The sequence below is a fragment of the Hypanus sabinus genome, chromosome 22 (genome assembly GCF_030144855.1).
Source record: "Hypanus sabinus isolate sHypSab1 chromosome 22, sHypSab1.hap1, whole genome shotgun sequence".
NCBI lineage: Eukaryota > Metazoa > Chordata > Chondrichthyes > Myliobatiformes > Dasyatidae > Hypanus > Hypanus sabinus.
Window position 1 is genome coordinate 18,988,823 of NC_082727.1, and position 26,124 is coordinate 19,014,946.

The window sequence follows — 26,124 nt, forward strand, 5'->3', positions numbered from 1 at the left end:
CTGGTGCCAAACAGTATTGGTCCTTTGGATTCATCAGCTGCATGGAGAGGGGAAGCCTGCTGCATTGGCAACAGCTTGCTCTCCATATTGTACTGCCCTGGCTCGCACAGTGGCTTGCGTATGCATAGACAGCTATTGTTGACCCTGACAACGGAGAGCTTCAACAGTTGGACTGAACCAGTTAAAGAGCAGGAAAGTGCAGATTTAATTTAGCTCTGCTACTGTGGGAGTGGAGCTTGCACTATACTTATTGAACAATGCTACCCCTATGAAGAGGATCCCCACAGAAGGCAAACCTGCAGGAGACAGCACAGAAACAAGACAGCAATCAGCAGGTGCTGCAGGTGAATGCCCTGTTAGACTCTAATCGACCAATCATACTCATCGACTGTAACTTGATCCCATTTACAACGCAATCTGCTTCTGCTGTCTTTGCCAAAATTGCTCATAACAGACACTGGCTTTGCTATAAACTACCATCAATAGAATATGTCTATCTCCCCAGACTCTTTGTGTGGGCTGGGTATGAAGAAGAGGCCTGGCAAGGGATGAAAAAGAATTAAGAATAAAATGGGAAGATATGAAAAACAGGAGCAGCTTCAACCACCTTGATCAACTGGCAATAGGCGTGCCTACAGCACAGGCAGATCAGAAAAAAATAATTCTGAATACTTCCATGTGCTGGCACCACCAGAATAAAAAAAACTAACAATCCCTCAAGACTCAAGTATTTTAAAGTAATATCTGAAATTCTTTCCTCATTTCTTTCCGACTCACTGCTGCATTGGCAACCTAATCACCTGTCCTGGCTTCCAAATGTGGCTCAGTTTCAATGTTTCATACTCCTATACTAGACGGTAAAAAAAACTGCAAATAGAAAAATAATCAGTGTTTCAATCTATCTGCCTAAACTGCTGATCCTTTTCATCTTCTTAAGGCTGACAACTTGCATTTATATAGCAGCTTGAATGCTGCAAAACATTTTGAGGTGACTCACAGAAGTGTTGTCAGACTAAATTTGACCCTAAGCTGCGAATTTCTACAGATGTGCTGTGGCGAGCACTCCGACTGGCTGCCTCTCATCCTGGTATGGAGGCTCCAATGCCCAGGGTTGCAAGAGTCTGCAGAGAGTTGTAGACTCTGCCAGCTTTGTCATGGGCACTAGCCTCCCCCCTATCGAGGACATTTTCAAAAGGTAGTGCCTCAAAAAGGTGGTATCAATCATTAAGGACCCTCACCACCCAGAACATGCTCTCTTCTCATTACTAGCATCTAGGGAGGAGATACAGATGCTTGAAGACCATAATCAACGATTTAGAAACAACTTCTTTCTTTCTGCCATCAGATTGCTGAACAGCCCATGAAGCCATGAACATTATCTCATTACCCCTTTATCAAGCACTATTTTTCTTAAATGCATAGTTCATTTATCTCTTTGCACTGTACTGGTGCTGCAAACAACAAATTTCACATCATATAAGACCGACACAATAAAGCTAATTCTGAAATAAATAATGGGCTAGGTGGTCAAGAATTTTGTCAAAGAGGAAGAGAAAGAGATGGAGCGATTAAGTAAAGTGGAGTATGATGAACAAAATCAGAGATGCATAAAAAGATGAGTTTGGAGGAGAGCTGTGAGTTTGGAATATAATAGCGCTGGAGGAAGTTACTAGACAGGGATAAAGTTGTTCTGAGGGACTTAAACATGAAGAAAAAAATATAACATTTTAAGCATGAGGACTAAAAAAATTGTTTTTAAAGAAGTGACCGAGTTGCATAGTATGCTCTCAGGGAACTAAAGGAGATAGTGTAAATGGGGTCATTTCTTCAAGATGGGAACGATTGGATTCTTTAAAAATACAAAAGCAATCACAAATAAAGCTCAACATCAAACTGCCCTGAAATGTTAAATACCTGCATGCAAATCACTAAAATCTTCAAAAAAAAACCCATCTGGTCCTGAGGGCACAATTCAGACTGATACTGTAGCCTCTCTGCCTTTTAAACTTTATGGGTGAAGACACTTCAAGTGCCTAAAAGGCAGACCCTCATAACAAAGTCCTGTAAGGGCAGCATTCCCAGCACCAAATTGCTCTTTAACTGGTTACATTACAAGTAACACTTGATACCAATCTCTCCTGTCCGTGCAGATGAAAACACAAGACAGTTACCACAATGGCCGATGAGGGTACTCTGCACCTTTGATATACTCCAATGCGTTACTCAGTGACGCAAAAAGAGCAGATGAGGAGAGCACTGAGGGAACACTCATTCCCCACAATTTTGTCATTTTTTTGTGTGTAATTACACTAATAGACATCAAAACTCCTGATAAGTAGACAACAGCACTTTTTTTTTGTTGGATTTAATACCCCAGTAATGATTAATTGTGTAAATCAAATACAAATATAAACTGAGTCAGAAGCACGATTTGCAGATGTCAATCCTGACCATCTGAAACCATCAATTAGATTCCAGTATATGATTCACTGTATAAACGTTCCAAAATCTTTGATTAAATTCCAAGTTGCACCTTACCCCTAGGTACAAACCCTCAATTAGATTCCAGCACTAAAGTCTCTTTGGTGTGCAACAGCAAGCTAGCACTATAGGACTATTTTTCCTAATCTTCCAGGGAATTTTCACCCCACACCTTCTCTAGGCTCTCATATATTGCTATTATTTCACTGATCTCCATCACCCAGATGTTTTCCCCCCAAGGATACTGGAAGGCACGGATACAGTTCAAATTTCCCCACCTGTGAGCAGGAATGGGGAAGAATCAGAATTGGATTTAACATGTTGTGAAATATATTGTATTGTGGCTGTAAGTACATTGCAATATATAATTTAAAAGAACACTATAAAGGCTACAGGAAGTGGGGAATATAGCCCAGTCCATTATAGGCAAAGACCTCCCCGCCAATGACCACCCTTACAAGCTGTACTGCCACAAGAAAGTAGGGTCGATCGTCAAGGACTGCACAACCCAAGCCAAGTTCTCTTCTTGCTATGTCCACTTGGCAGGGGGTACAGGAGCCTTGGGTCCCACACCACCAGGTTCAGGAAGAGTTCATTACCCTACACCTGTCAAGTTCCTGAATCGGCGTGGTTAACTTCTATCATCACTAATCTGAACTTATTCCATAAGCTACAGACCTACTTCCAAAGACTGCACAACTCAAATTCTCAGTATTATTTTTTTTATTTGCACAAGTTCAGATTCAGTTTATTGTCATTTAGAAACCCCAAACGCAATGCAGTTAAAAAATGAGACAACGTTCCTCCAGAATGATATCACAAAAGCATATGACAAAACAGACTACACCAGAAAATCCACATAACGTTTGGCACTCCCCAATCCAGAATCCGGAGAGGCTGCTGTGTATTAATATCGTGCTACCGTCTTACCGACCCCGAGGACTGGGGGCCTGTTCTTCCCAGCAGAGTCCCGGACCTCACAGCAGCAGCAGCAACGAAGAGGGTCTTCCTGGAGATTTCCCAATGTTCCTCTGTGCTCTCACGTCCGTTTTCAATGGATTATGATTGCGCACGGCACCCCACATCACAAATAATAGATAATCAGCTCCAGAGTGGCCGCTGCAAGCTGCGTCGCGCCGCCATCTCGGAAATATATTCTTGTCTTCTTTTATAAGTTGTCTTCTCTTACACATTGGTTGTTCAAGCATATTTTTTTTATAAATTCTACTGTAATATTTTTCTGTAAATGCCTGCAAGAAAATGAATCTCAAGATAGTATATGGTTAACATGTATGTACTTCGATAATAAATTGACTTTATCTTGACTTTGACTCATCTCTTGTAAAATGGTGACACTCTTCCACATTCCTATTAGGGTTGTCTCTTGCTTAATTAGGGTAATTGTGCTGAGGGCACTGAAAAATGTGAGTGAGTGAGTGAGTGAGAGAGATAAAGATAGAGAGAAAGTCCTGTAGTGCTAGGTGGCTAGATGCCATGGCATATATAGGGCCCAGGATCTTGTTTGAATATAAAAAAGACACAGGTTGCATATCAGCCCTCCATAAAAGTTGACGATATCACCCTTGAAAATATAGATCACTTTTACTATCTTGGCAGCATTCTGTCCTCAAAAGCAGACATCGACTCAGAGATCAACCACTGCCTGAGTAGTAGCAGTTGTTGAAGACTACGACCTACAGGTCCAAACCAAAGTTTTGGTCTACAGAGCAGTCGTACTTCTGACATTACTGTATGGAACTGAATCAAGGACCACCTACAGCTGGTCCCTGAAATCCCTGGAACAATACCACCAAAGAGCCTTATAAAAGGTTCTGAGGATCAGCTGGACGAACAGATGCACGAACTCCGGTGGAGGAAATTCAGTGAGCCCCTGGAGGGCAGAAGATATCAAAATCAGTCTGATGGAATTCAAATTACATCTAAAAACTGGGGAGACTTTGCACTCAATAGATACATATGGAAGAAATCCTGTTCAAGAGGGAGCTGCGCTTCTTGAGAACGATCTCCCCTGCGCTGCAGAGAACGAGTGTCAGCTGCGAAAGGACAGACTGAACAACCAGAAGACCCAAAAACTAACCGCAGTCACTACTTACTCGTGCCCGCATTGCACCAGAATATGTGGATACCTGATCAGCCTCTACAACCACCTGAGGACCCACCAGTAGACAATCCCTTCAGACTCAACTCAAGTGATTGCATTACTACTAGTTGAGTGAGTGAGTGAGTGAGACATGAAAACCAGAATGAGAAAGGAAGTCAAAAAAAAAAATCACATTCTGCAAACATACAAACCAGTACACAAGGTGATGTATTTGAATTATCACACATCAGTGCTTGGCTTGAGTCGGTAACTCAGTCAGAGCTACCGCAATGTAGTACACTGCGGAACATCACAGATCTCTCACTCTTCCCCTCCTGCCTCCCTAATTGCTTCCTATCCTTGGCATATGTCTTTCTAAATGGAAACAAGGTGTCAGGGCACAGAGGTTCCATCACTCCTATAAATCTTTAGGGCAATCCGTCAACTGCCGCAGGCTCAGCGCGTTAGAGGAAATGGGCTTCCTCTCTCCATTAGTCGCCTGTGTCTGCAGTCACCACCAGTTCTACCGTAATGTAATATCAAAGGAGGAGGAATTATCATTGGTCAGTTAACCCTTTCAAACCCAGTGCCAAATATGGATCAAAGGTCAATATTCTTGTAGTCACTCTTATGCATTTCAGACATCTCAGCAATGTGCAATCTTTATGAGTTCATGCCCGTGAAACATGCTTATGAAGGTCACAATACTATTTTGTTAGATATTAATTTCAGAAGGCAATATTATTTAAATGTTTAAAACAGTTTGCATCATCTTGATTCCACTTACTGTCCTTAGCACTCCATAGAGTGTTGAAGCTACATCACAGGTGCCACATACCCATGACAGGTGGACTAGAGTCAAGTTATGATCCACGAGTCCACTGGAGGCTGGAGATGGCCTGTCCTGTGTTGGAGGACTGTGCATGTGTCCGGCTGGGGGGCAGTGTAGGTGCTTAGGAGGGAGGATTAGCGCTTGTTTCGCTGTTGCTTGTTGTGTATTGTTTTGTTGTGACTTATGTTGATCTGCCCTGCAACGTTATCATGCTATATTGATGCCAGAATGTGTGGTGACATTTATGGGCTGCTCCCAGCACATACCCAAGATTGTGTTGGCTGTTAATGCAATTGACACATTTCACTGTATGTTTTAATAAACATGTGATAAATTAAATGTACCAGCATTTTTTCACTTCATTCCCAAATGCAAAATCTGTCTCCTGCCTCTTCCCTTCAATCTTCACTAAAGTTAACACAGCGCTATTATAACCTAGGTTCAGTTCCTGCCACTGACGTGGATTTCCTCTGGGTGTTCCATTTCCTCCCAAATTCCAAAGGTGTACAAGTTTGTAGTTTAGTTGGTCACATGGTGTATTAGGTGGCACAGGCTCGTTGGGCTGGAAGAGGCTGTTACTGTGGTGTATCTCTTAACAAAATTAAAAAAATAAAGTTGGATCACCTCTCCTAGCTCTAGTCTGCCTCCTACTGGTCCATCACAGAGAAGCATTAATTGTTATACACCACCAAACTCCAGAGGACTGAAACCACAGAAGTGCTCCCTGCAGCTTTTGTCAGAAAAGTTGAGCAACAGATCCACATTGGTCAGCCCCGATGGTGACAGACAGAATCCCCCCGCCCCCAAGACCAATGTACCAAGACAGAAACTAGGAATGTCTTCTTTAAATACTGAGTCATTTAACATATTTTCTTCTTACAAGAAATACAGCACACCAGATGATCCCAACAGGGCCTAAATTAACATCCTGCACTGCTTGTAGATATTCCAGTGGTATAAATGTGTCAACTGGTAAAATATATCTGAGTGCCCTCTATCTAAATTCAACTCCTTTCATCTTTAATCAAAAATCAATAAAGAAATTAAAAAGCAATTGCTTGCATTCCCATAGGGTCACTTTGGTCCTTGTGATGTCCTAAAGCCCTTAAAAGTTCATTTAAAGTATATTACTACTGTTCATTCACATCAATAGCTAGGCCCAAGCCCCAAGGTCTGGAATTCTCTCTTAACCTCTCTCTCTTTTAAGACACTTCAAAAACCCTACTTCTTTGATAGAACTTTCAGCCACACATTCCAAAACCTCTTTCTGTGCCTTGGTCAAAAAATTTTTATTTGCTACCCTATAAGAGCACTATATAAATGAAGCGCTTACTGCAGTTTCAAAGCAGTGTCCAATTTGTACCCATAAACAGTGATAATGAATGCTTAGTTATTGGAAAAATATGCCCTGATGGTCAATGGGTACAAGTGAAGAGCTTATCTGGTTTTCTTTGAAGGTGAATGAAAAGGTTCACTCCTAAGTGAAATGAGTGAACTCAAATCTAACATCTACTCTACAAGATAGGACTTCTGTCAGAGGGACCACCCTAGGCATTGCACAGGGTCTAACAGCCAGGACATTGTACTTAAGTTCATTACTTAAATGGAGGGCCACACCATTGTTACGCAGAGCATGCATGTCACCACTGTGGAAGTCTCCCCCACCTCACCACTTTGCTGTCCTCCTCCCTCAATGCTGACATCTTCAGTCTAAATTCAGGTGCCTTGTTCATTCCAGGCCTCGAGGCGTCAAGTCCTAGCAACATGTCCTTAGCAACATTAATACAATTTCTATGACTTAAACAAAAAAATTAGACTCATCGGGTCTTTAATAGAATTGACACACAGAGGTCAAGCCAGCATTCTTTTTTTTAAGAAAAGGAGAAATGTGGATGGGGGGGCAGGCGGGGAAGAGAAGGCACTGTTCACCCATGCAGAACAAACTCATGGACCGTGGAAACATTTACAAAGACTTTAAAAACTATTTGCTAATGAAACTCCACCAAAGTGAGGCTCAGGAATCTCTGTCTCTTGCCTGCTCAATCCCCCAAATATCTCTCACTGGAACTTCACAACTCCTAGCACCTGTTTCAATGGTATTTTGTGCTGTTCTCCCAAGATATGCAAATGATGAGAACATGTGAGGCAACTGTTACAGTCAGACATTGAGTGAGTGCGAGTGCTCAGTCTTAATGTCTCTGACAGCGAGTGAGAAGTGGAGATGACTGGCAAAGTGGGTGAGGATGTGGAGAGAGAGAGAGAGAGAGAGAGAGCGCGTGTAAAGGGTTTGTAGAAGTCAGAATATTATTGAGAAAAGAAATAATTTTTTCCAAAGAGCAAAGTGATAATGGTCAAAGGTCTTGTCGCCTCACTAGTGAGAAAACGGTGAGTCAGAGCAGGTTTTATCAAACGATCAGCTGCCTTTGAAAACTTGGCTGCAGTGATTCTGTAGATTTGCTTGACAGGCTCCGCACAAGTAAGTGGGCTTCTTCAGTTCTATTTTATCTCCTTTGACCCCCCTCCCTCCACATTGGAACACTTCTCTCTCCAGTGCTTTTTGAACCCTCCCATCACTGCAGTGGCCAAGGGAGATCCCCACCCACTGCAAAACCCTTTGTATTTCACAGCCCATTCTACATACAAGTCAGCACTTCGGACTCCCTCAATCAAGTCCCATGCCATCGCGGGAGCTGCTAATAGATTCGGCACCTTTCAAATAATTTCTATTGAATTAAAACTGTTTCAAAAACATCCCAATACAAAAGGGGTGAACCATACAAAGACCAGCTTGGTCTGGCCACCCATCACATTTACCTCTAATGGATCCAATCTGAAAGACCTTGTAAAATAAACTCCCTGCCGACTTCACCACTATAGTTATCTGAATAGCATGTTTAAAAGAAATATTGGAAAAGTTTATCCCAATTTCAAAAGGCAAGATATATCAACTGCAGCTGTGGATATAAAGAGTTCCGGCTGTGGGTCAGTTGTCACAGTTTCTCTTCCAAGTCAGAAGCGTATGGGTTCAAATCACACTCCAAAGGATTGAACAGATAATGCAGGCTGACACTCCCAATACAGTACACAAGATGCTGAACCACTTCAGGTATCGCCATCTTGTGCAGTGTAGTATAGGAGATACTGCACCGTCTGGTGGACCACTGACTTGTCTGCCTTTTCAGGTGAATGCTCATTCTTGTAAAGCACCATGAGATTTATCCTTCGTGTGCTGACTAATATTTCTCCCTCAGCATCTCTTGGTTGGTCATTTTCACAATGCTGTTCGTGGACTTTAACAGAACCTTGGAACACTAAGGCACAAAAGGAGGTTATTTGATCTACTAGGTCCATGCCAGCCAAACAAATCCCACTTCCCAACTTTTGGTCCATAGTTTGTGTCTCTTCAGGTACTCACCCAGGTATTCCTTAATTGTCAGGAGGACTTCTGCCTCCACTATCCTCTCAGGCATTGAGTTCTGACCCTTATCACTTAATAAAAGAGAAGATATTATTTCCCCATTAATCCTTCTACTGACTAATTTAAATCCATCCCCCAGTCTATGTTCCCTCTTCCTAACTACAATTATACAGCCCAGTAACTTGTGTTCTCCTCTGCAGCTTCCCTGGAACCAGTGTCAGGTGCCACCTTAACAAGTATCAACTGGCTTTTGCCTCTCCTGCATTACAACAAGGATTATCAGAATCAGGTTTACTATAACTGACCTTTCTCATGAAATTTGTTATCTTGCGGCAGCAGTAGTGTAATACATAAAGTACTTAACAATATACTTTATATATATTATACTTAATAACTATTTAATTTCATTTTGAAATGATGAAATAAAATATATAAATGCAAGTCTTTTTTCATTAACCCATGAACACTATCTCACTATTTTTATGGGTAGTTTCCATCCCTTTTTTCAGAGATTCTCTAATGAAAGGAGCATGCACATTTAGACAGTAAGAGAGAACAAAGTGAAGTTGATTGCAAATTACTCCGTGGTTGAAAAACTCTGTGATGTAATATTAGGGTTTAACTATCATTTATGCATTTCTTGTACAATTACAGAACCGCATTGGAACATAGTACTGTACTGCACAGTACTGCCAGCTTACTAACCTACTCTATGAACAATTTAACACTTCCCACCCATGGAACCCACTACTTTTCTTTCAACTACACACCTATCTAACTGGTAATTGTTTCTTAAATATCCCTAATTGATCTGCCTCTATCATCACCCCTGGCAAGGGGCTCTACACACCCACCTCTCTGTGTGGAAAAAAATCTACCTCTGACGTCCCCCCCTACACTTTTCTCCAATAACATTAAAATTATGCTCCTTCATATTAGTCATTTCCACCCTGAGAAAATATCTCTGGCTATGCACTCTACCTATGCCTCTTATCATCTTGTACACCTCTATCACGTCACTTCTCATTCTCCTTCACTCCAATCCTTTTCATTGTCCTTTAAGCTAATAGTATACAATTTGTGTTAAACCAGTACAATTGGAAAGATGAATTTAGATCCCACTTTTAACAGTTAAATACTAGACCCACATCAATTTTGCCTTGCAACAAAACAGCATGCAGTATCATTGAACAAAGTCATAAAAAGAAGATGTCCAAATGTACTAACTTCAGGGAGATCTCCCTGCTCTTTGCCACAGGAAACGTTAATACCAGGGATTTTATTTACCAGCTGCTTCCTGGAATGCACCGTGGATTCCAGAAGAATGATGGACTAGTCTTCAGCTTGCAACAACTCCAAGTAAAATGAAGACACAATTCATCATATTATATGAGCACTCTCATATTCAATAACTTTCTCAACCACCCCACAGTAAGTATAGAACACACTCCTCAGATGTAGCCGTCAAGAAAATTCATTTCCTTTTCATAATTGTTCCATGAAGTCAAGCAAAATATGATGCTAACTAACCGATTTCCACAGAACTCAGTGAACACATCTTCACAAATCTCAGTGAAGACCTGTGTCAACCAAAGTTGCATCAGTGCCTCAACAATTCTTTCATGTGTCAGTGATAATAAACCTGATTCTGGCTCTGATATCTCAATTCCAACAAAATACTTGCAGGAGTGTACATAATTTTCAGAATTAATAGAAAACTGTTCACCTAAGGTGACAACACTTCAGGATTAAAGTCACTCAGTAGTAAGGCTGGAGTAAGCCAACAAAGCTTGTGCTTGCTTATGCATGTTGACCAAGTCCTGAATCAGCATTCTCCTGGTCACTGATGCTTCATATGCTTAACATCTGCAAAATAAAGACCCTGTACCACACTGTCCTCCAACAACGAACACCCTTTAGAACTCACAGACACAAGCAGGTGCAGGTAATCTAAAGCAATACACACAATGTGCTGGAGGACCTCAGCAGGCTAGGGAGCATCTATGGATGGGAATAAACAGTCAACCTTTTGGGCCAAGAGCCTTCATCACAATCTTTCCTTCCATAGATGCTGCCTGACCTGCTGAGCTCCCCTAGCACATTGTGTGCATTGCTCTTTAGCACACCACCCTCCAAAAATGAAGACACTCCACTACACTGCCCTCCAACCACTGTTACCACAAAGATGAGTGAGTGCAGTCTCACAGTAACTGAAGTGTTTCCACATAGATAGTGCTGGTTGCCTTGCAGCTAAAATTTTCTCTGATATACAGTAATTAGTTATTAAAGTACAGCAGTTTTCAGGCTGTGTAAAAAATTTCCTGTCAGACCAATTGTTGGTCTGCACAGCTGTAAAAAAAAACTATAGAAGGAATGATGCCTGCCAACCTACCCTCCAATAATGACAATGTTCCGCCACACTGACCTCCAACAATGACGATGTTCCACCACACTGACCTCCAACAATGACGATGTTTCGCCACACTGACCTCCAACAATGACGATGTTTCGCCACACTGACCTCCAACAATAACGATGTTTCGCCACACTGACCTCCAACAATGACGATGTTCCACCACACTGACCTCCAACAATGACGATGTTCCACCACAATGACCTCCAACAATGACCATACTCCACCACAATGACCTCCAACAATGACCATACTCCACCACACTGACCTCCAACAATGACGATGCTCCACCACACTGACCTCCAACAATGACGATGTTCCACCACACTGACCTCCAACAATGACCATACTCCACCACACTGACCTCCAACAATGACGATGCTCCACCACAATGACCTCCAACAATGACCATACTCCACCACACTGACCTCCAACAATGACGATGTTCCGCCACACTGACCTCCAACAATGACGATGTTTCACCACACTGACCTCCAACAATGACGATGTTCCACCACAATGACCTCCAACAATGACCATACTCCACCACACTGACCTCCAACAATGACGATGTTCCACCACACTGACCTCCAACAATGACGATGTTCCACCACAATGACCTCCAACAATGACCATACTCCACCACACTGACCTCCAACAATGACGATGTTCCACCACACTGACCTCCAACAATGACCATACTCCACCACACTGACCTCCAACAATGACCATACTCCACCACACTGACCTCCAACAATGACGATGTTCCACCACAATGACCTCCAACAATGACCATACTCCGCCACACTGACCTCCAACAATGACGATGCTCCACCACAATGACCTCCAACAATGACCATACTCCACCACAATGACCTCCAACAATGACGATGTTCCACCACAATGACCTCCAACAATGACGATGCTCCACCACAATGACCTCCAACAATGACGATGCTCCACCACAATGACCTCCAACAATGACGATGTTCCACCACAATGACCTCCAACAATGACCATACTCCACCACAATGACCTCCAACAATGACCATACTCCACCACAATGACCTCCAACAATGACCATACTCCACCACACTGACCTCCAACAATGACGATGTTCCACCACAATGACCTCCAACAATGACCATACTCCACCACACTCTCCAACAATGACGATGTTCCACCACACTGACCTCCAACAATGACGATGCTCCACCACACTGACTTCCAACAGTGACGATGCTCCACCACACTGACCTCCAACAATGACCATACTCCACCACATTGACCTCCAACAATGACCATACTCCGCCACACTGCCCTCCAACAATGACCATACTCCGCCACACTGCCCTCCAACAATGACCATACTCCGCCACACTGCCCTCCAACAATGACGATGCTCCACCACACTGACTTCCAACAATGACGATGCTCCGCCACACTGACCTCCAACAATGACCATACTCCACCACACTGACCTCTAACAATGACCATACTCCACCACACTGACCTCTAACAATGACCATACTCCACCACACTGACCTCCAAAAATGACCATACTCCACCACATTGACCTCCAACAATGACCATACTCCGCGACACTGCCCTCCAACAATGACCATACTCCACCACATTGACCTCCAACAATGATGATGCTCCACCACACTGACCTCCAACAGTGACCATATTCCACCACACTGACCTCCAACAATGACCATACTCCACCACACTGACCTCCAACAATGACCATACTCTACCACACTGACCTCCACCAATGGTGATGCTCCACCACACTGACCTCCAAGAATGACAACACTTCACCACACTGAACTCCAACAATGACCATGCTCAACCTCACTACCCTGCACCAATGACAATGCTCCACCTCACTGACCTCCAACAATGACCATACTCTGCCACACTGACCTCCAACAATGACCATACTCCGCCACACTGCCCTCCAACAACGATGATGCTCCACCACACTGACTTCCAACAGTGACCATATTCCACCACACTGACCTCCAACAATGACCATACTCCACCACACTGACCTCCAACAATGACCATACTCCGCCACACTGCCCTCCAATGATAACCATATTCCACCACACTGACCTCCAACAATGACCATACTCCACCACACTGACCTCCAACAATGACCATACTCCACCACATTGACCTCCAACAATGACCATACTCCACCACATTGACCTCCAACAATGACCATACTCCGCCACACTGCCCTCCAACAATGACCATACTCCGCCACACTGCCCTCCAACAATGACCATACTCCGCCACACTGCCCTCCAACAATGATGATGCTCCACCACACTGACCTCCAACAATGACCATACTCCACCACACTGACCTCCAACAATGACCATACTCCGCCACACTGCCCTCCAATGATGACCATACTCCACCACACTGACCTCCAACAATGGTGATGCTCCACCACACTGACCTCCAAGAATGACAACACTTCACCACACTGAACTCCAACAATGACCATGCTCAACCTCACTACCCTGCACCAATGACAATGCTCCACCTCACTGACCTCCAACAATGATCATGCTCCCCCACAATGACATCCATCAATAACCATGCTCTAGCTCACTGATCTCCAACAATGACCCTCCACTACACTCCCCTCCTAACAATACCATCAACGGCACTACCTTTTAACAATGAAAAGCGTTAAGCATCCTGTTCTCCAACAACGAAGACCATCCATCACACTGCCCTCCAATAATTAAGACCTTTACAACACTGTCCTTCAATTATAAAGACACTCCACCACACTGCCCTCCAACTATAAAGACCCTTTATCACATTCTCATCCAACAGTGAAGGCCCTCAACTACATCAGTCTTTAGCAATGAAGACACTCTGCCACACTGCTCTACAACAATGAAGACCCTTTACCACAATCTCGCCCAACAAAACGACCGTCTGCCACAATGCTCACCAACAATAAAGGTTCATAACAAAACCGTGAAAAACATGGACTACTTATACCTCTAAAGTCACTTCATGGAAAATTCGAACATGAATACCGAAATTTACTGAAGTTTTCAATGTACTTAGTTGATTGAGGAAAACAGCAGCTGAATTTCAAGACTTCAAACCTGGTACAATATTCCTTTATTACCAAGGAGGTGTAATCCCTGCCCTTCTATATATGTCTGAGAGCTAGACAACATGAAGCAGACTCCTCAAGGCACTGAAACAATACTACCAATGCTGAACTCTCAAAATTCCCCACATTCACTAGAATAAACAAACCAACATCAGTGTGTTCTCCAGGGACAGCTCTCTCACCTCTAATAATCTAATCTAATGGCCTGTTGCATCGAGGCTGTTTATGTTACAAATTTTATTTTCTGAGGAATGAAGTAGAGGAAAGGTGTGGGTTTTTGCTGCATTCAAATTGTCAACATAAACAGAATAGTCCAATTTAGGAAACTACCAAATATAAATAACCATTTATAAAACACTGAATGAACTCTGGTTTCTCCGTCCTTCTTTTCCAATCCTGATGAAAGTGTCAAAGCTCAAAACATTGACTGCCCTCTCCATAGGTGCTGCCTGACCTGCTGAGTCCCTCTAGCATTTTGTACATGTTATTCTGGATTTCCAGTGTCTGCAGAATCTCCTGTATAAATGACCACACACTTGGTCAATGAGGGAAAACAACTACGTGTTTTGTGACACTGCAGACATGGAACATCGAGAGAAATAAACACACTTCATCTTAATTAACTCCAGTTTAGATCTCACCCCCAGAGACCCATTAGTCTTATGACTGTCGGTATTAATATTACAACTTTAACAGAAGAAAATGTCTCAAGACAGCCTAGCGAGATTAGTGATTAAAATTTACTCCTAGTCCCATAAGGAGGTATTGGCCAGGTGCTAAAAATATTAGCTTTAAGGAATGTCTTAAAAGGAGGAAAGAAAGGCAGAGTTAGGAAGAGAATTTCAGAGCCTAGGTCCCAGGCAGATGAAGAGTGTGATTAATGGTCCCAGTCCCAGTCAAATTACTGCTTTCCGATCCAGCACATCCATGAATATCAGGAATGCAATCTGGTACTTTCCTCTTCTGTACTTCAAGCTCTTTTTAGGGAAAAAAATTAACGTCAGTGAAATGGGTTAATAAAAAGTGTCTACCCAATTTGTGTTCTCTTTTGATGAGGAGGTGAGCACTTTACAGTCCATGTATCTCAACCTTCTCAGAATTAATCAGCTCCTGGGCGAAAATTTACGGCTGGTCCTTGCTTCGCTTTGTCGACCACTGAACCAGTGAAAAGAGAAGCTGTTTTACATTAATTCCACGCTTCCACTTTGGGAGATGCCATTGCCAAATTATCTATTGGCAGGGCCATGATCAAAGCAGGGCAAAAAACAAAGGGCCAGTGCTACGCTGAGCGAAAGTAACTACAAGGCAGAGCCCCTGGATAGGGAGAAAAAAACAACTGCTTTCTCAGTGAAGAAACAATGAAACATTCAGTCTGAAGTGTCACTGCCTTTATCCATCCACTCGATGAAAAGGTTCAACACTTGACTGCCACTATCCCACAACATGAGCCTTCCCTGGCATAATATCCCAGCAGGGTGAATCCCTTTTGGTCATTTTTCATCAGCTTCACAGCAACCCCGAACTTCATAGAGGGGCGAGGTTGGGAGGGGGGTTGGTGATGGAGGAAATACCCGATGACAGTCCATCTCAAGCTGTAAAGTTTATTTTGTTATTAGGATGTTTTTTCGCTGTCTCCCATTCTATTTCTACCCTTCCCAACTTCAAGCCCCTTATTCCTTCTCGAATCTGCATCCTTCCTTGGTCTCTTACTAATTTCATCCTAGCCACTACTCCACTCCTCACCTTACTAGATCCACATCCCATTTTCCTCCCCACCCCCTGACAGTCAAACACTATCTCGTTTTTCCCACACACCACTGTTCCTTCCTAGGCATTGATAAGAGCAGAATCACAACTTCTTCAGTGACTTTTGGGATAGCCTGCATCACTTAATCCCATTAAGTATCTTACAAGCAGACTCAACTCTGTCGTACAATCACTTGCTTACAATGAACTCTGTTAAATAGTAATACAGGTTTCCCCCGCTATTCGAAGGTAGAGCGTTCCTATGAAATGGTTTGTAAGCCAGAATGTTGTGAAGTGAAGCAGCAATTACCATTTATTTACATGGGAAAAATTTGTGAGCGTTCGCAGACCCAAAAAATAACCTACCAAATCATGCCAAATAACACATAAAACCTAAAATAACACTAACATATAGTAAAAGCAGGAATGATCTGATAAATACACAGCCTATATAAAGTAGGAATACTTTTCTGCAATTATTGCAGCACTGTCCACCGTAGCGAAAATCTCACGCAAGCACTCTCGCCAGAAGCACTCTTTCCAGTAACCTTTAAGCTATGAAGCTGCCAAATCGTACCAAATAACACATAAAAATACACAGCCTATATAAAGTAGAAATAATGTACACCCAGTGTAGTTTCACTTACTGAAATCGGAAAGACAGTGAGCACACTGATGATGGTGTGTTAGGCAGAGTCGTTGGAGGTTGGTGTGGTGGGACACTGGGGTGTCATCTCATCGTCATCTGTTTCCATCAGGGAAGGCAGGTCACCTTCTTCCATGTCTGCCTGCCTCAATGTTGAAGGTCGACGTTTGTTATCTGCTGTGGCTGATGTGGGCTTGAAAAATGACAATATGCTTGACTGCTTAGCCTTGCGCATTTTTCTATCATACAGTTCTTTGTAAGCACTCAAACCATCCCGCAAATATGCCCTAAACCTACGTACCCTTTCAAAATTAAAGTCATACTTTTCTCCAATCATTGCAGCGTTGTCAATCGCAGTGAAAATCCCACTCAATTGCTTCACATTCAGTTCCTGGACGACTTCACTTTCTGACTGTTCACTACTGCGCTCGGTTTCAATTGTTATCCTTTCCTCTTCATCAACTCTTCATCTGTCAGTTCTTGGTCATGGGATGCCAAAACCTCTTCAACATCATCTTCATCAACTTCCACAAGCCCTTAGCCAAACTCACTATGTCCTTACTTCATTCACCATGATCGAAATGCTTAATTATGTCTAGTTTCACACTAAGTGTAACACCCTTACGCGCTCTTTCAGGCTTTTCCAATACCTCAGAACTCATCTTGCTAACGGACGTACAAAATAAATCAACATAAAGCACAGATGCTCACAGGCACGTGTTTAAGCAATGCCGGCTAGAATGCAGTTCCGGGGGAGGAGCTTGGCTGCTCAGCGTTCACGCTACCTTTTTTCTTAACAGTGAAAACACCTTGTTAGCAAAACCAGGTAACTAATGTAGGTCTTTCGTAACAACGAATTGACATAAAGTGAACGTTTGAAAAACGGGGGACACCTGTAAAGGATTAAATTGGGGATTACTGGCGGCGAAGCACAAAAGGCTGGAAGGGTCTACTCCATGCTGCAAATCAATAAATAAATAATAACTTTTCATCTCATGTCCTCAACATTTATTGCTTGCTTATTTATTATTATTCTTTATTTTTGTATTTGCAGTTTGTTGTCTTTTGCACCCTGGTCGAATGTCCAGTTGGTGAGTCCTTCATTGATTCGATTATGGTTATTATTCTATTATGGATGTATTGAGTATGCCCACAAGAAAATGAATCTTAGGGTGCATATGGTGACATTTATGTACTTTGATAATAAATTTACCTTGAACTTTGGTTTTAGCGATTTCAAGAAATGGATAAACATCACCCAGGGTGCCAGGAAGAACTTCTTTTTGTCCAAAAGACAGACAGAACATTAGCTTAGAATCCAAAAAGCCTGCTCTTTTATGAGCGAAGAAAAGATTTATGAGGATGTTGCGAGGACTAGAGTGCCTGAGTTATGCAGAGAGGATGGCCAGGCTAGGTCTTTATTCCTCAGGATTAAGCAGAATGAGGGGCGATATTATGTAAGCATTTAATGAGAGGCATAGACAACAAGCTTTTCCCCCAGGTTAGCAGCATCCAAGACTAGAGGGCATAGATTTAGGATGAGAGAGGAAAGATTTAAAAGGGACCTGAAGGGTAACTTTTTCACGCAGGTGGTAAGTATATGGAACAAGCTGCCAGGGGAAATAGTTGAGGCAAGTATAATAGCATTTAAGAAGCATTTGGACAAGTAGGTGGAGGGCCAAGGCTTTGAGGGACATGGGTCAAATGCAGGAAATTGAGGCTAGTTGGGTGGGTACTGTGGTCAACATGGACTCAAAAGGCCAAAGGGCCTGTGCTCATGCTGTTTTGCTCTATGACTCTATACCTCAAGGGATTACTCTGCCGTGTACAGCTGACAGTAGGTAGCATTATAGAGTCTGGATGCAACCACATAGGGAATAGAACACAAATTTAGAGCCATAAAGAACTACAGCACAGAAACAGGCCCTTCAGCCCATCTATTATTCTACCTGGTCCCATTGACCTGCACCTGGACCAGATCTATATGTGTTTTATCCATTAAGGACTATACGGTAGGACTTTTTTTTTTAAATTGCAGATGCTGGAAATCTGAAATTAAAAACAAAACACACACACACAGATCAGGCTTCATCTACAGAAAGAGAAACGGAATTAACATTTCAGACTGAAGACCCTTCATCAGAAAATTGGTCAAAGTGCTTTGAAGATTTGAGTTACCTAGTAGTCTTTCCTAGTTTCTGTTCATTTTTAGGGATGACTGAGAGGATATTTATCCAGTGTCCCACCATCTCTTCCTGCCTTAAATACAATTGCTCCATTAGTTCTATCACTTCTCAATGACTTTATGCATAAACACTGGACAGGAGATTGCTCTCACAAGGTTTGTCTTGCAAGCAGCATTTCACCATCTGCCCCCATCAGTGCTCCACCATCTGCTGGTTGGCTTTCCTTCATCACACAACAGCTTCACCATTGTTCTGACTAGTATTCCTTCATCCATCAGTGTTCTAACTTCCCAAAACACATATATCCAGTATGACCAACAGAAATTATAGATGAAGTGTCTGCTCATCTCATGGCTATTTATACGAAGCTGCATTGCATCGAGATTTTGTACTACAAAGAAATTTATTACGAGCCTCTTAACTTCTCACAAATAAGACCAGATCTAAATATAATCCTCGCCACATACAATCAGTCTCTGAATATAAACTATCTTATATATTTATAAACACAAGATATTCTGCAGATGCTGGAAATCCAGAGCAACACACACAAAATGCTGGAGGAACTCAGCAGGCCAGGCAGCACCTATGGAAATGAATAACCAGTTGACGTTTCAAGTCAAGATCCTTCATCCAGACCTTATATTTAATATTTATATTTACTGTGTTTTTTTTCATAAATTGTCTTCTTTATGCTTTTTTTTAAAAATACTGCATCACATCCAGAGTCACAACTATTTCATTCTCCTTTACACTTGTGAACTGATAATTGAGAATAAGCAACCTTGATATTCTAACCTCCATTGCAGTCAATCAAATCCCATTCTGATTTAGGTGCGCAACAGATAAAGAGAGACTGCACTCTAAAGTAAAAACTATTAATTAAAGAAAGACTGATCGCAAGAAGATGGTAATGGATCTGGCCCAGAAAAATTGGAACCAAAAGTTGACGCGCAAAACTGTGCTACAACAATAGGTTACAGCAATGGGTTGCCTTTAGGAAGAAGTGGTTCAGATACAGTTGAGGCACATTTGATTTTAGAGCAAAGAAAGAATAATTAATTAAAGAGTTCCCTGCATGGCACAGAGGAAGATAAAGCAAAAGACTTCTGCTCATAACAAGCAACTAGTTCTAAATGTCAATGAAAACTGGAATAAACAGAATTTTTTTTAGCTGAAAAGAGAAAACTAAAATAAGTGGTACAGAAAGAAAATCAGAAAAAGTAAACAGACAACATTAAAAGGGATCTATAAGTGTTTTAAAGGCAAATAAATAACATAACATGGAGAAGCAGGGCCTATAAAGGACAAATAAAATGGGATCCTGCACGGAGGGCATAGTTAATTTACTAAATGAGTTCTTTGCACCTGTCTTCACAACAACAAGTTCAGGCGCTAGCTATGTTAAAAATTGATAGTATGGAAGAATTGAAAATGATGCAAGTCTCCAGGATCTGATGGAATGCATCCCGGGTTCTGAGAGAAGTACAGGAGGAAATCATGGGCCATTGAGCACAATATTTTAATTATTTTTGGATATGGGCAATCATTACTCCCTTGTTCTATAAAGGAAGGAAAGGCTCAGCAACTACAGGCTAGTGAGTTTAATCTGAGTGGTTAGAAAACTTTTAGAAAGATTGATCTGGGACAGAATCATCTGCCACATAAAAATGATTTGTAAAATGTGCTTTATCAATTTGATAAAAGTTGTTAATGAAGTAACAGATAGAGTTGATGAGACTCATCAACTCTAAATTGGTCTTGCTGTTGTTTTGTTGCTTGTTGTGTTCTGTGTTGTTCTGCCGAGCCCTGTGGACATGCTATGTGGCACCAATTGTGGGCTGGGCTGCCCCCAGCACATCCTTAAGAGTGTTGGTTGTTAACGCAAGTGATACATTTCACTGTGTGTTTCGATGTACATGTGATAAATGAATGCAGCTCGACTACAAATGGCTGCCTTCGTTGCTGTTACCATTCCATCATTGTATTTTCACGTAGTATGGGCAGCTCACAAGAGCGCAAAGATTAGGAATAGCAAGCATACTTTATTGATCCCAAAAAAAATTACAGTGTCACAGTAGCATTACAAGTGTACAGATATAAATATCAAAAGAGAAATAGAAAGAATAAAAAAAGTTACCACAAACAGTCTAACAGGAGAGGTCATCACTTCTCCGACTACAGGTTGACTCATTATAGAACCTAATGGCTGAAGGCAAGAATGACCTCATATAGCTAGCTCATATAGAAAACAGAGGGAAATTGACATAAAAGTGGGGAAGTCCCACTTCAGTGATACAAGGCACTGGCAAGACCACATTTGGAGTACAGCATATAGTATTGACTCCCTTAAGCTGTCAATGCATTGGAAGCAATTTCAGAGAAGGTTTATGTGGGTGATACCTGGAATGGTTGGGTTGTCTAATGAGGAATGGTTAGATAGACTAGGCTTAAATTTGCTGAGAGCGAGGGCTTGAATGAAACATGGATTCTTGAAGGATGTTGGCAGAATGGTTTTGGAAAGAGTGTTTCTGTATGTCTGCCAGTCTCCAACTGGAGATCAAAGTTAAAAAACTAAGCCCATTTAAGAGGGTGATGAGGTGACATCTTAGCTCTCAAATTCCTGTGAGTGTTTGGAACTATTCACTTCAAAGAATAATAGCAGCAGTCTTTTGATAATTTTAAGAAACGTATTTGATGACCAAAAAGGGTGAAAATTTTCGGCAGGTAGATAAGATTGAACTGACAGTCAGATGAGACATTATGTTATGGCTTAATGTGCCTTAGGTGCAAAGTGGCCAAGTGGTTGCCTTGTAAACTGGAGCGATCTTCAGTTAACAGCCTGGTTGTTATGGTGCCCTTCTGTGTTAAAGTAAGTTCTGGATTTGGAGCCTATTATGCATCAAGCAAACCTTTATCATTTAGTATAACATCTGTACAGGAGAGGGCATTACATTTGCCTTAAGCATTTGGGGAGGGGGGAGGAGAGACAACAAATTTGGGTTAAAAGCAAATCATTCACCACATAGCTCAGAATCAGGTTTATTATCACTGACATATGTTGTGAAATTTGTTGTTTTAAAACAAAATACAGTGCAATACATACAAAAATTACCATGCTACAAAAGAATATTAAAAATAGTGCAAAAAGAGAGTAAAAAGTGAGGTAGTTCATGGTCTCTTCAGAAATCTGATGGCAGAGGGGAAGAACTTTGACTATGTCTCAGGCTCCTGTAACTCTTCCCTGATGGCAGCAATGAGAATACGACATGTCTTGGATGGTGAGGGTCCTTAATAATAGATGCCCCTTCTTGAGACATTGCCTATTGAAGCTGATGAAGCCATTAATAAAAGTGTTTATGTTGTAACTCAAGAAGTGAAAGATTTAAAAAAGGACCGAGGGCCAACTTCATGCAAATGGTGGTGCGTATATGGAATGAACTGCCAGAGGAAGTGGTTGAGGCAGGTAAAATAATAACATTTAAGTGACATTTGGATAAGTGCACGGATAGGAGGGATTGAGAGAGGTATGGGCCAAACATGGGCAGCATGGGTGAGGTGGGCAGAAGGGCCTGTTTCCATGCTGTATAACTCCAGGACTCTATGACCTTAAGACAGATGCTCTGTCTAAAATGAAGCAGGATAAATAGAATAGATAAGCTAATGAACAGCACAGAAAGTTTTGAGAAAATCCAGATAAAAATGAGGGACAAAATAGGGGGAACTGCTGACAAAGAGACCAGAGGCAAAGGAGGCTTGTGTGGAATGTGTACAACAGGATAGTAGAGTAGGAATGTGCACAACGAAAAAAAATTGCAGATATACAGTCTAAGTGAACAGACAAGGAAGTGGTAGATGGCCTACAATGTGGGAAAATACAAGGCAGTTTGCTTTGATAGGAAGTATAGAATTTTTAAAAAATGGTCAGAGCATGTTAAATACTGGCACCCAAAAACACAACACAGAGTGTTATATGCAGGAATATCAAACTATTAACTTCATTACCAGTGAGACAAAAGACTATAGAAAAAAACATTTTGTTTCAGTTGCATAAACAGGAGATTCTGCAGGTGCTGGAAATCTTGAGTAATGCACACAAAATACTGGAGGAACTCAGTTTCTACGGAGGGGACTAAACAGTTGACATTTTGGACCGAGACCCTTCATCGGGTCTTGGAGTTCAGTGGCATAGACTTTAAGAACCACTTGGAGTACTGCTTAATTTTGGCCTTATTCACAGAAGGAACAGGCAAACTTTCATCAAATTGATACCCAAAATGAGGGAATGAACCAAGACTAAAACTGAGTGGAATAGGTTAACTGACAGATCTTTAAAAGAGCAAAAAGTGACCTTAAGGAATTAGGGGTATCATCTTAGGATAAAGGGCCAATATTTTGTTCATTCTTATTTTCAGATCTGACATCACTGGTAAAACCAGAATTTTATGTTCATTCTAAATTGCCCCTGAATTGAGTGCTTGCTGGGCCATTTTAAAAAGCATTTAAAAGTACTTTACACCATATGGGGTAGATCCAAGTCCCACACAGAGGTTTAAACTCAAGAGATTCTGTGGATGCTAGAAATCCAGAGTAACAGAGAAATACTGGAGGAACTCAACAGTCAGGCACCAATGAAAACAGTTGACATTTCAGGCCAAAATCCTTAATCAGGACTGATTTCATAGTGAACCTGGTGGGGTTTTAAAACAATCCAATAGTTTTCCCACATTATTTGTTGTTTTTCCTGCTCTTATTTAAGTTCTGTATTTCATAAAATTGTACTACACAGAAACAGGCCATTTGGCCCATTTCACCCATGCTGCCAGGGATGCCAATCTACACTAATCCCATTTTCCTAAATCTGCCCCATAACACTCTACTCCTTTCCTATCTACATACCCATCAAAATGCTTTTGAAATGCTCAGATTGTAACTGCCTCTACTACCTCCTCTCATAGCTTGTTCCATACATCCACCATCCTCCAGGTGAAAAATTTCCCCCTCAGATCTCCTTTAAATATTCCCTTTTTACTTTAATTCTGTGTAGTTTTAGACTTCACTGCCCTGGGGAAAGAAAAACGGTTCCCCTCAATGTTAACATTCTATAAAGTCAACACACACAAAGTACTGGAGGAACTCAACATTTCAGGCCGAGACTCTTTCATGAGGACTGGTGACGGGTCTCTGCCCAAAAATATCAACTGTTTAATCCTCTCCCCAGATGCTGCCTGACCAGGATTTTGGTATGTTGTTGCGGATTCCCAGCATTGGCAGAATCTCTTGTGTTCTGTAAGGTAGCCCTTCGGCCCTCTATGCTCCAGTGAGAACAATCCCAGCCTAATCAATCTCTCCTCGTAACTGAAGTCCTCCATTCTGTGAATCTCTTCTGCTCTCTTCCCAACGCTACCACATTCTTTCCATACTGTGGTGATCAAAACCTTATAAAATATCCCAAGTGTCATTTAAGATCTAGTAAAACTTCAACTCACACTCAAAGCCTCCATCTATGAAAGAAAATAGCGAAATGTTTTCACCACCTTCGCCACCTATGTTGCCACTTTCAGGGAGCTACGAACTTACATCCCTCTGTAGACCAATGATTGTAAACTCCCTTCTGTTCAGGGTACATGTCCTGGCAATATTAGGCTATTCAAAATGCATTACCTCGCAGATGCCTGAATTAAATTCCATCTTGCACTACTCCACCCAACCTTCTGGGTATGTCATACTGTATGTCACCCTGCACCCTTGGGCAACCATGCTCCCTGTGTGTACACATATTGCTATATTCCTGCTCCTCTACTTCATCAGAAGAAGTATAGCCCTTAACTCGGCAGTGGAGTTATCGGGGCACCACCTTTTGACGGTGTTTCCATGGCAAGGTATTCTTGTTTTTACGAGGCCGAATTGCTAGCTCGACGCTCAACCCGACTTGGATTTGAACTCGGGAACCTTCGCTCTAGAGTCCAGCACTGATATTATTGCGTCACCAAGCGGGACCTACTTCATCAGGAGGAGAATTAAATCATTACTCTCTGACCATCTTCCTGTACACCTACCACAAACTTACTACCTCCGTTCTTGCCTTCAAAAACCTTTATTGCAGGCTTTCCTCTTCAAAAGTGCACAACTCTGCTAACTATTCTCTTCAGTTCGTTTAGTATTGATTACCTTTCTTTCCCCCCCATACAGTAGGTATGCTATTACAGCTCGAGGGGCATTGGAGTTCTGAGATCAGCTCGGGCACTGTCCGTAAGGAGTTTGTACATTCTCCCTGTGACATCTTCTGGATGTTGGTTTCCTCCCACAGTCCAAAGGTGTACCAGTTGGTAGGTTAATTGGTCCTAACTTATATCCAAAGGATCTATAAAAGTACTTTGACCAAACAGTTGTAATTATTAAGAAAGATAGAAGGTTCTTTTACAATTCTGCAAGGCTTTGGCAGAGCAAATATACAAAATGCCACACAAGAAAGGCAACTTAATAAAAACATTCAAACAAGGGAGGCAATATTGTGTAAGGTTACATATTTATTTATGTAGAAATACATCATGAAATAGGCTCTTCTGGTCCAATGAGCAGCGCCACCGAGCAACCCAGCTATTTAATCCTAGACTATCACAGGACAATTTACAATAACCAATTAACCTCCCAACCGGTACGTCTTTGGACTGTGGGAGGAAATTGGAGCGCTCGGAGGAAACCCACGCAGTCACTGGGGAGAACATACAAACTCCTTACAGACAATGCCTGAGCTGAACTCAGAACTCCAATGCCCCCAGCTGTAATAGCATACCTGCTGTATGGGGGGGGGGGGAAAGAAAGGTATTTCAATACTAAGATGAGGAAAATAGTTAACAGACTTGTACACTTTTGAAGAGGAAAGCCTGCGATAAAGGTTTTTGAAGGCAAGAACAGAGGTAGTAAGTTTGTGGTAGGTGTACAGGATGATAATCAGAGAGTAATGATTTAATTCTCCTCTTGATGAAGTAGAGGAGCAGGAACATAGCAGATCAGGATAACAGAAATGGGAACTAACTGGAATGTGTCCCGACCAGGCATCAGTCACTTCAGCACAAGAAGACAGAGGAAAACAAAATCACTCTCTAGCAGCTCTGTGCCTGAAGTTGGCTATACAGCCTTGCTGCTC

At 42.0% G+C, this 26,124-nt stretch overlaps 2 protein-coding genes across 3 annotated transcripts in view; both read right to left on the minus strand.

Moving 5' to 3' along the window:
• fbxw4 (F-box and WD repeat domain containing 4) overlaps positions 1-26,124 on the minus strand; it is a 259,055-nt gene that overhangs the window by 164,181 nt on the left and 68,750 nt on the right. The window lies entirely within an intron of this gene.
• Positions 9,411-13,319, minus strand: LOC132379397 (uncharacterized). Its single transcript, XM_059947199.1, has 2 exons — positions 13,303-13,319; positions 9,411-12,886 (listed from the first exon to the last, which is right to left on the minus strand). The coding sequence occupies exon 2, from the start codon at positions 12,880-12,882 to the stop codon at positions 11,725-11,727; it is 1,158 nt and encodes a 385-aa protein (XP_059803182.1). The 5' UTR covers positions 12,883-12,886; positions 13,303-13,319; the 3' UTR covers positions 9,411-11,724.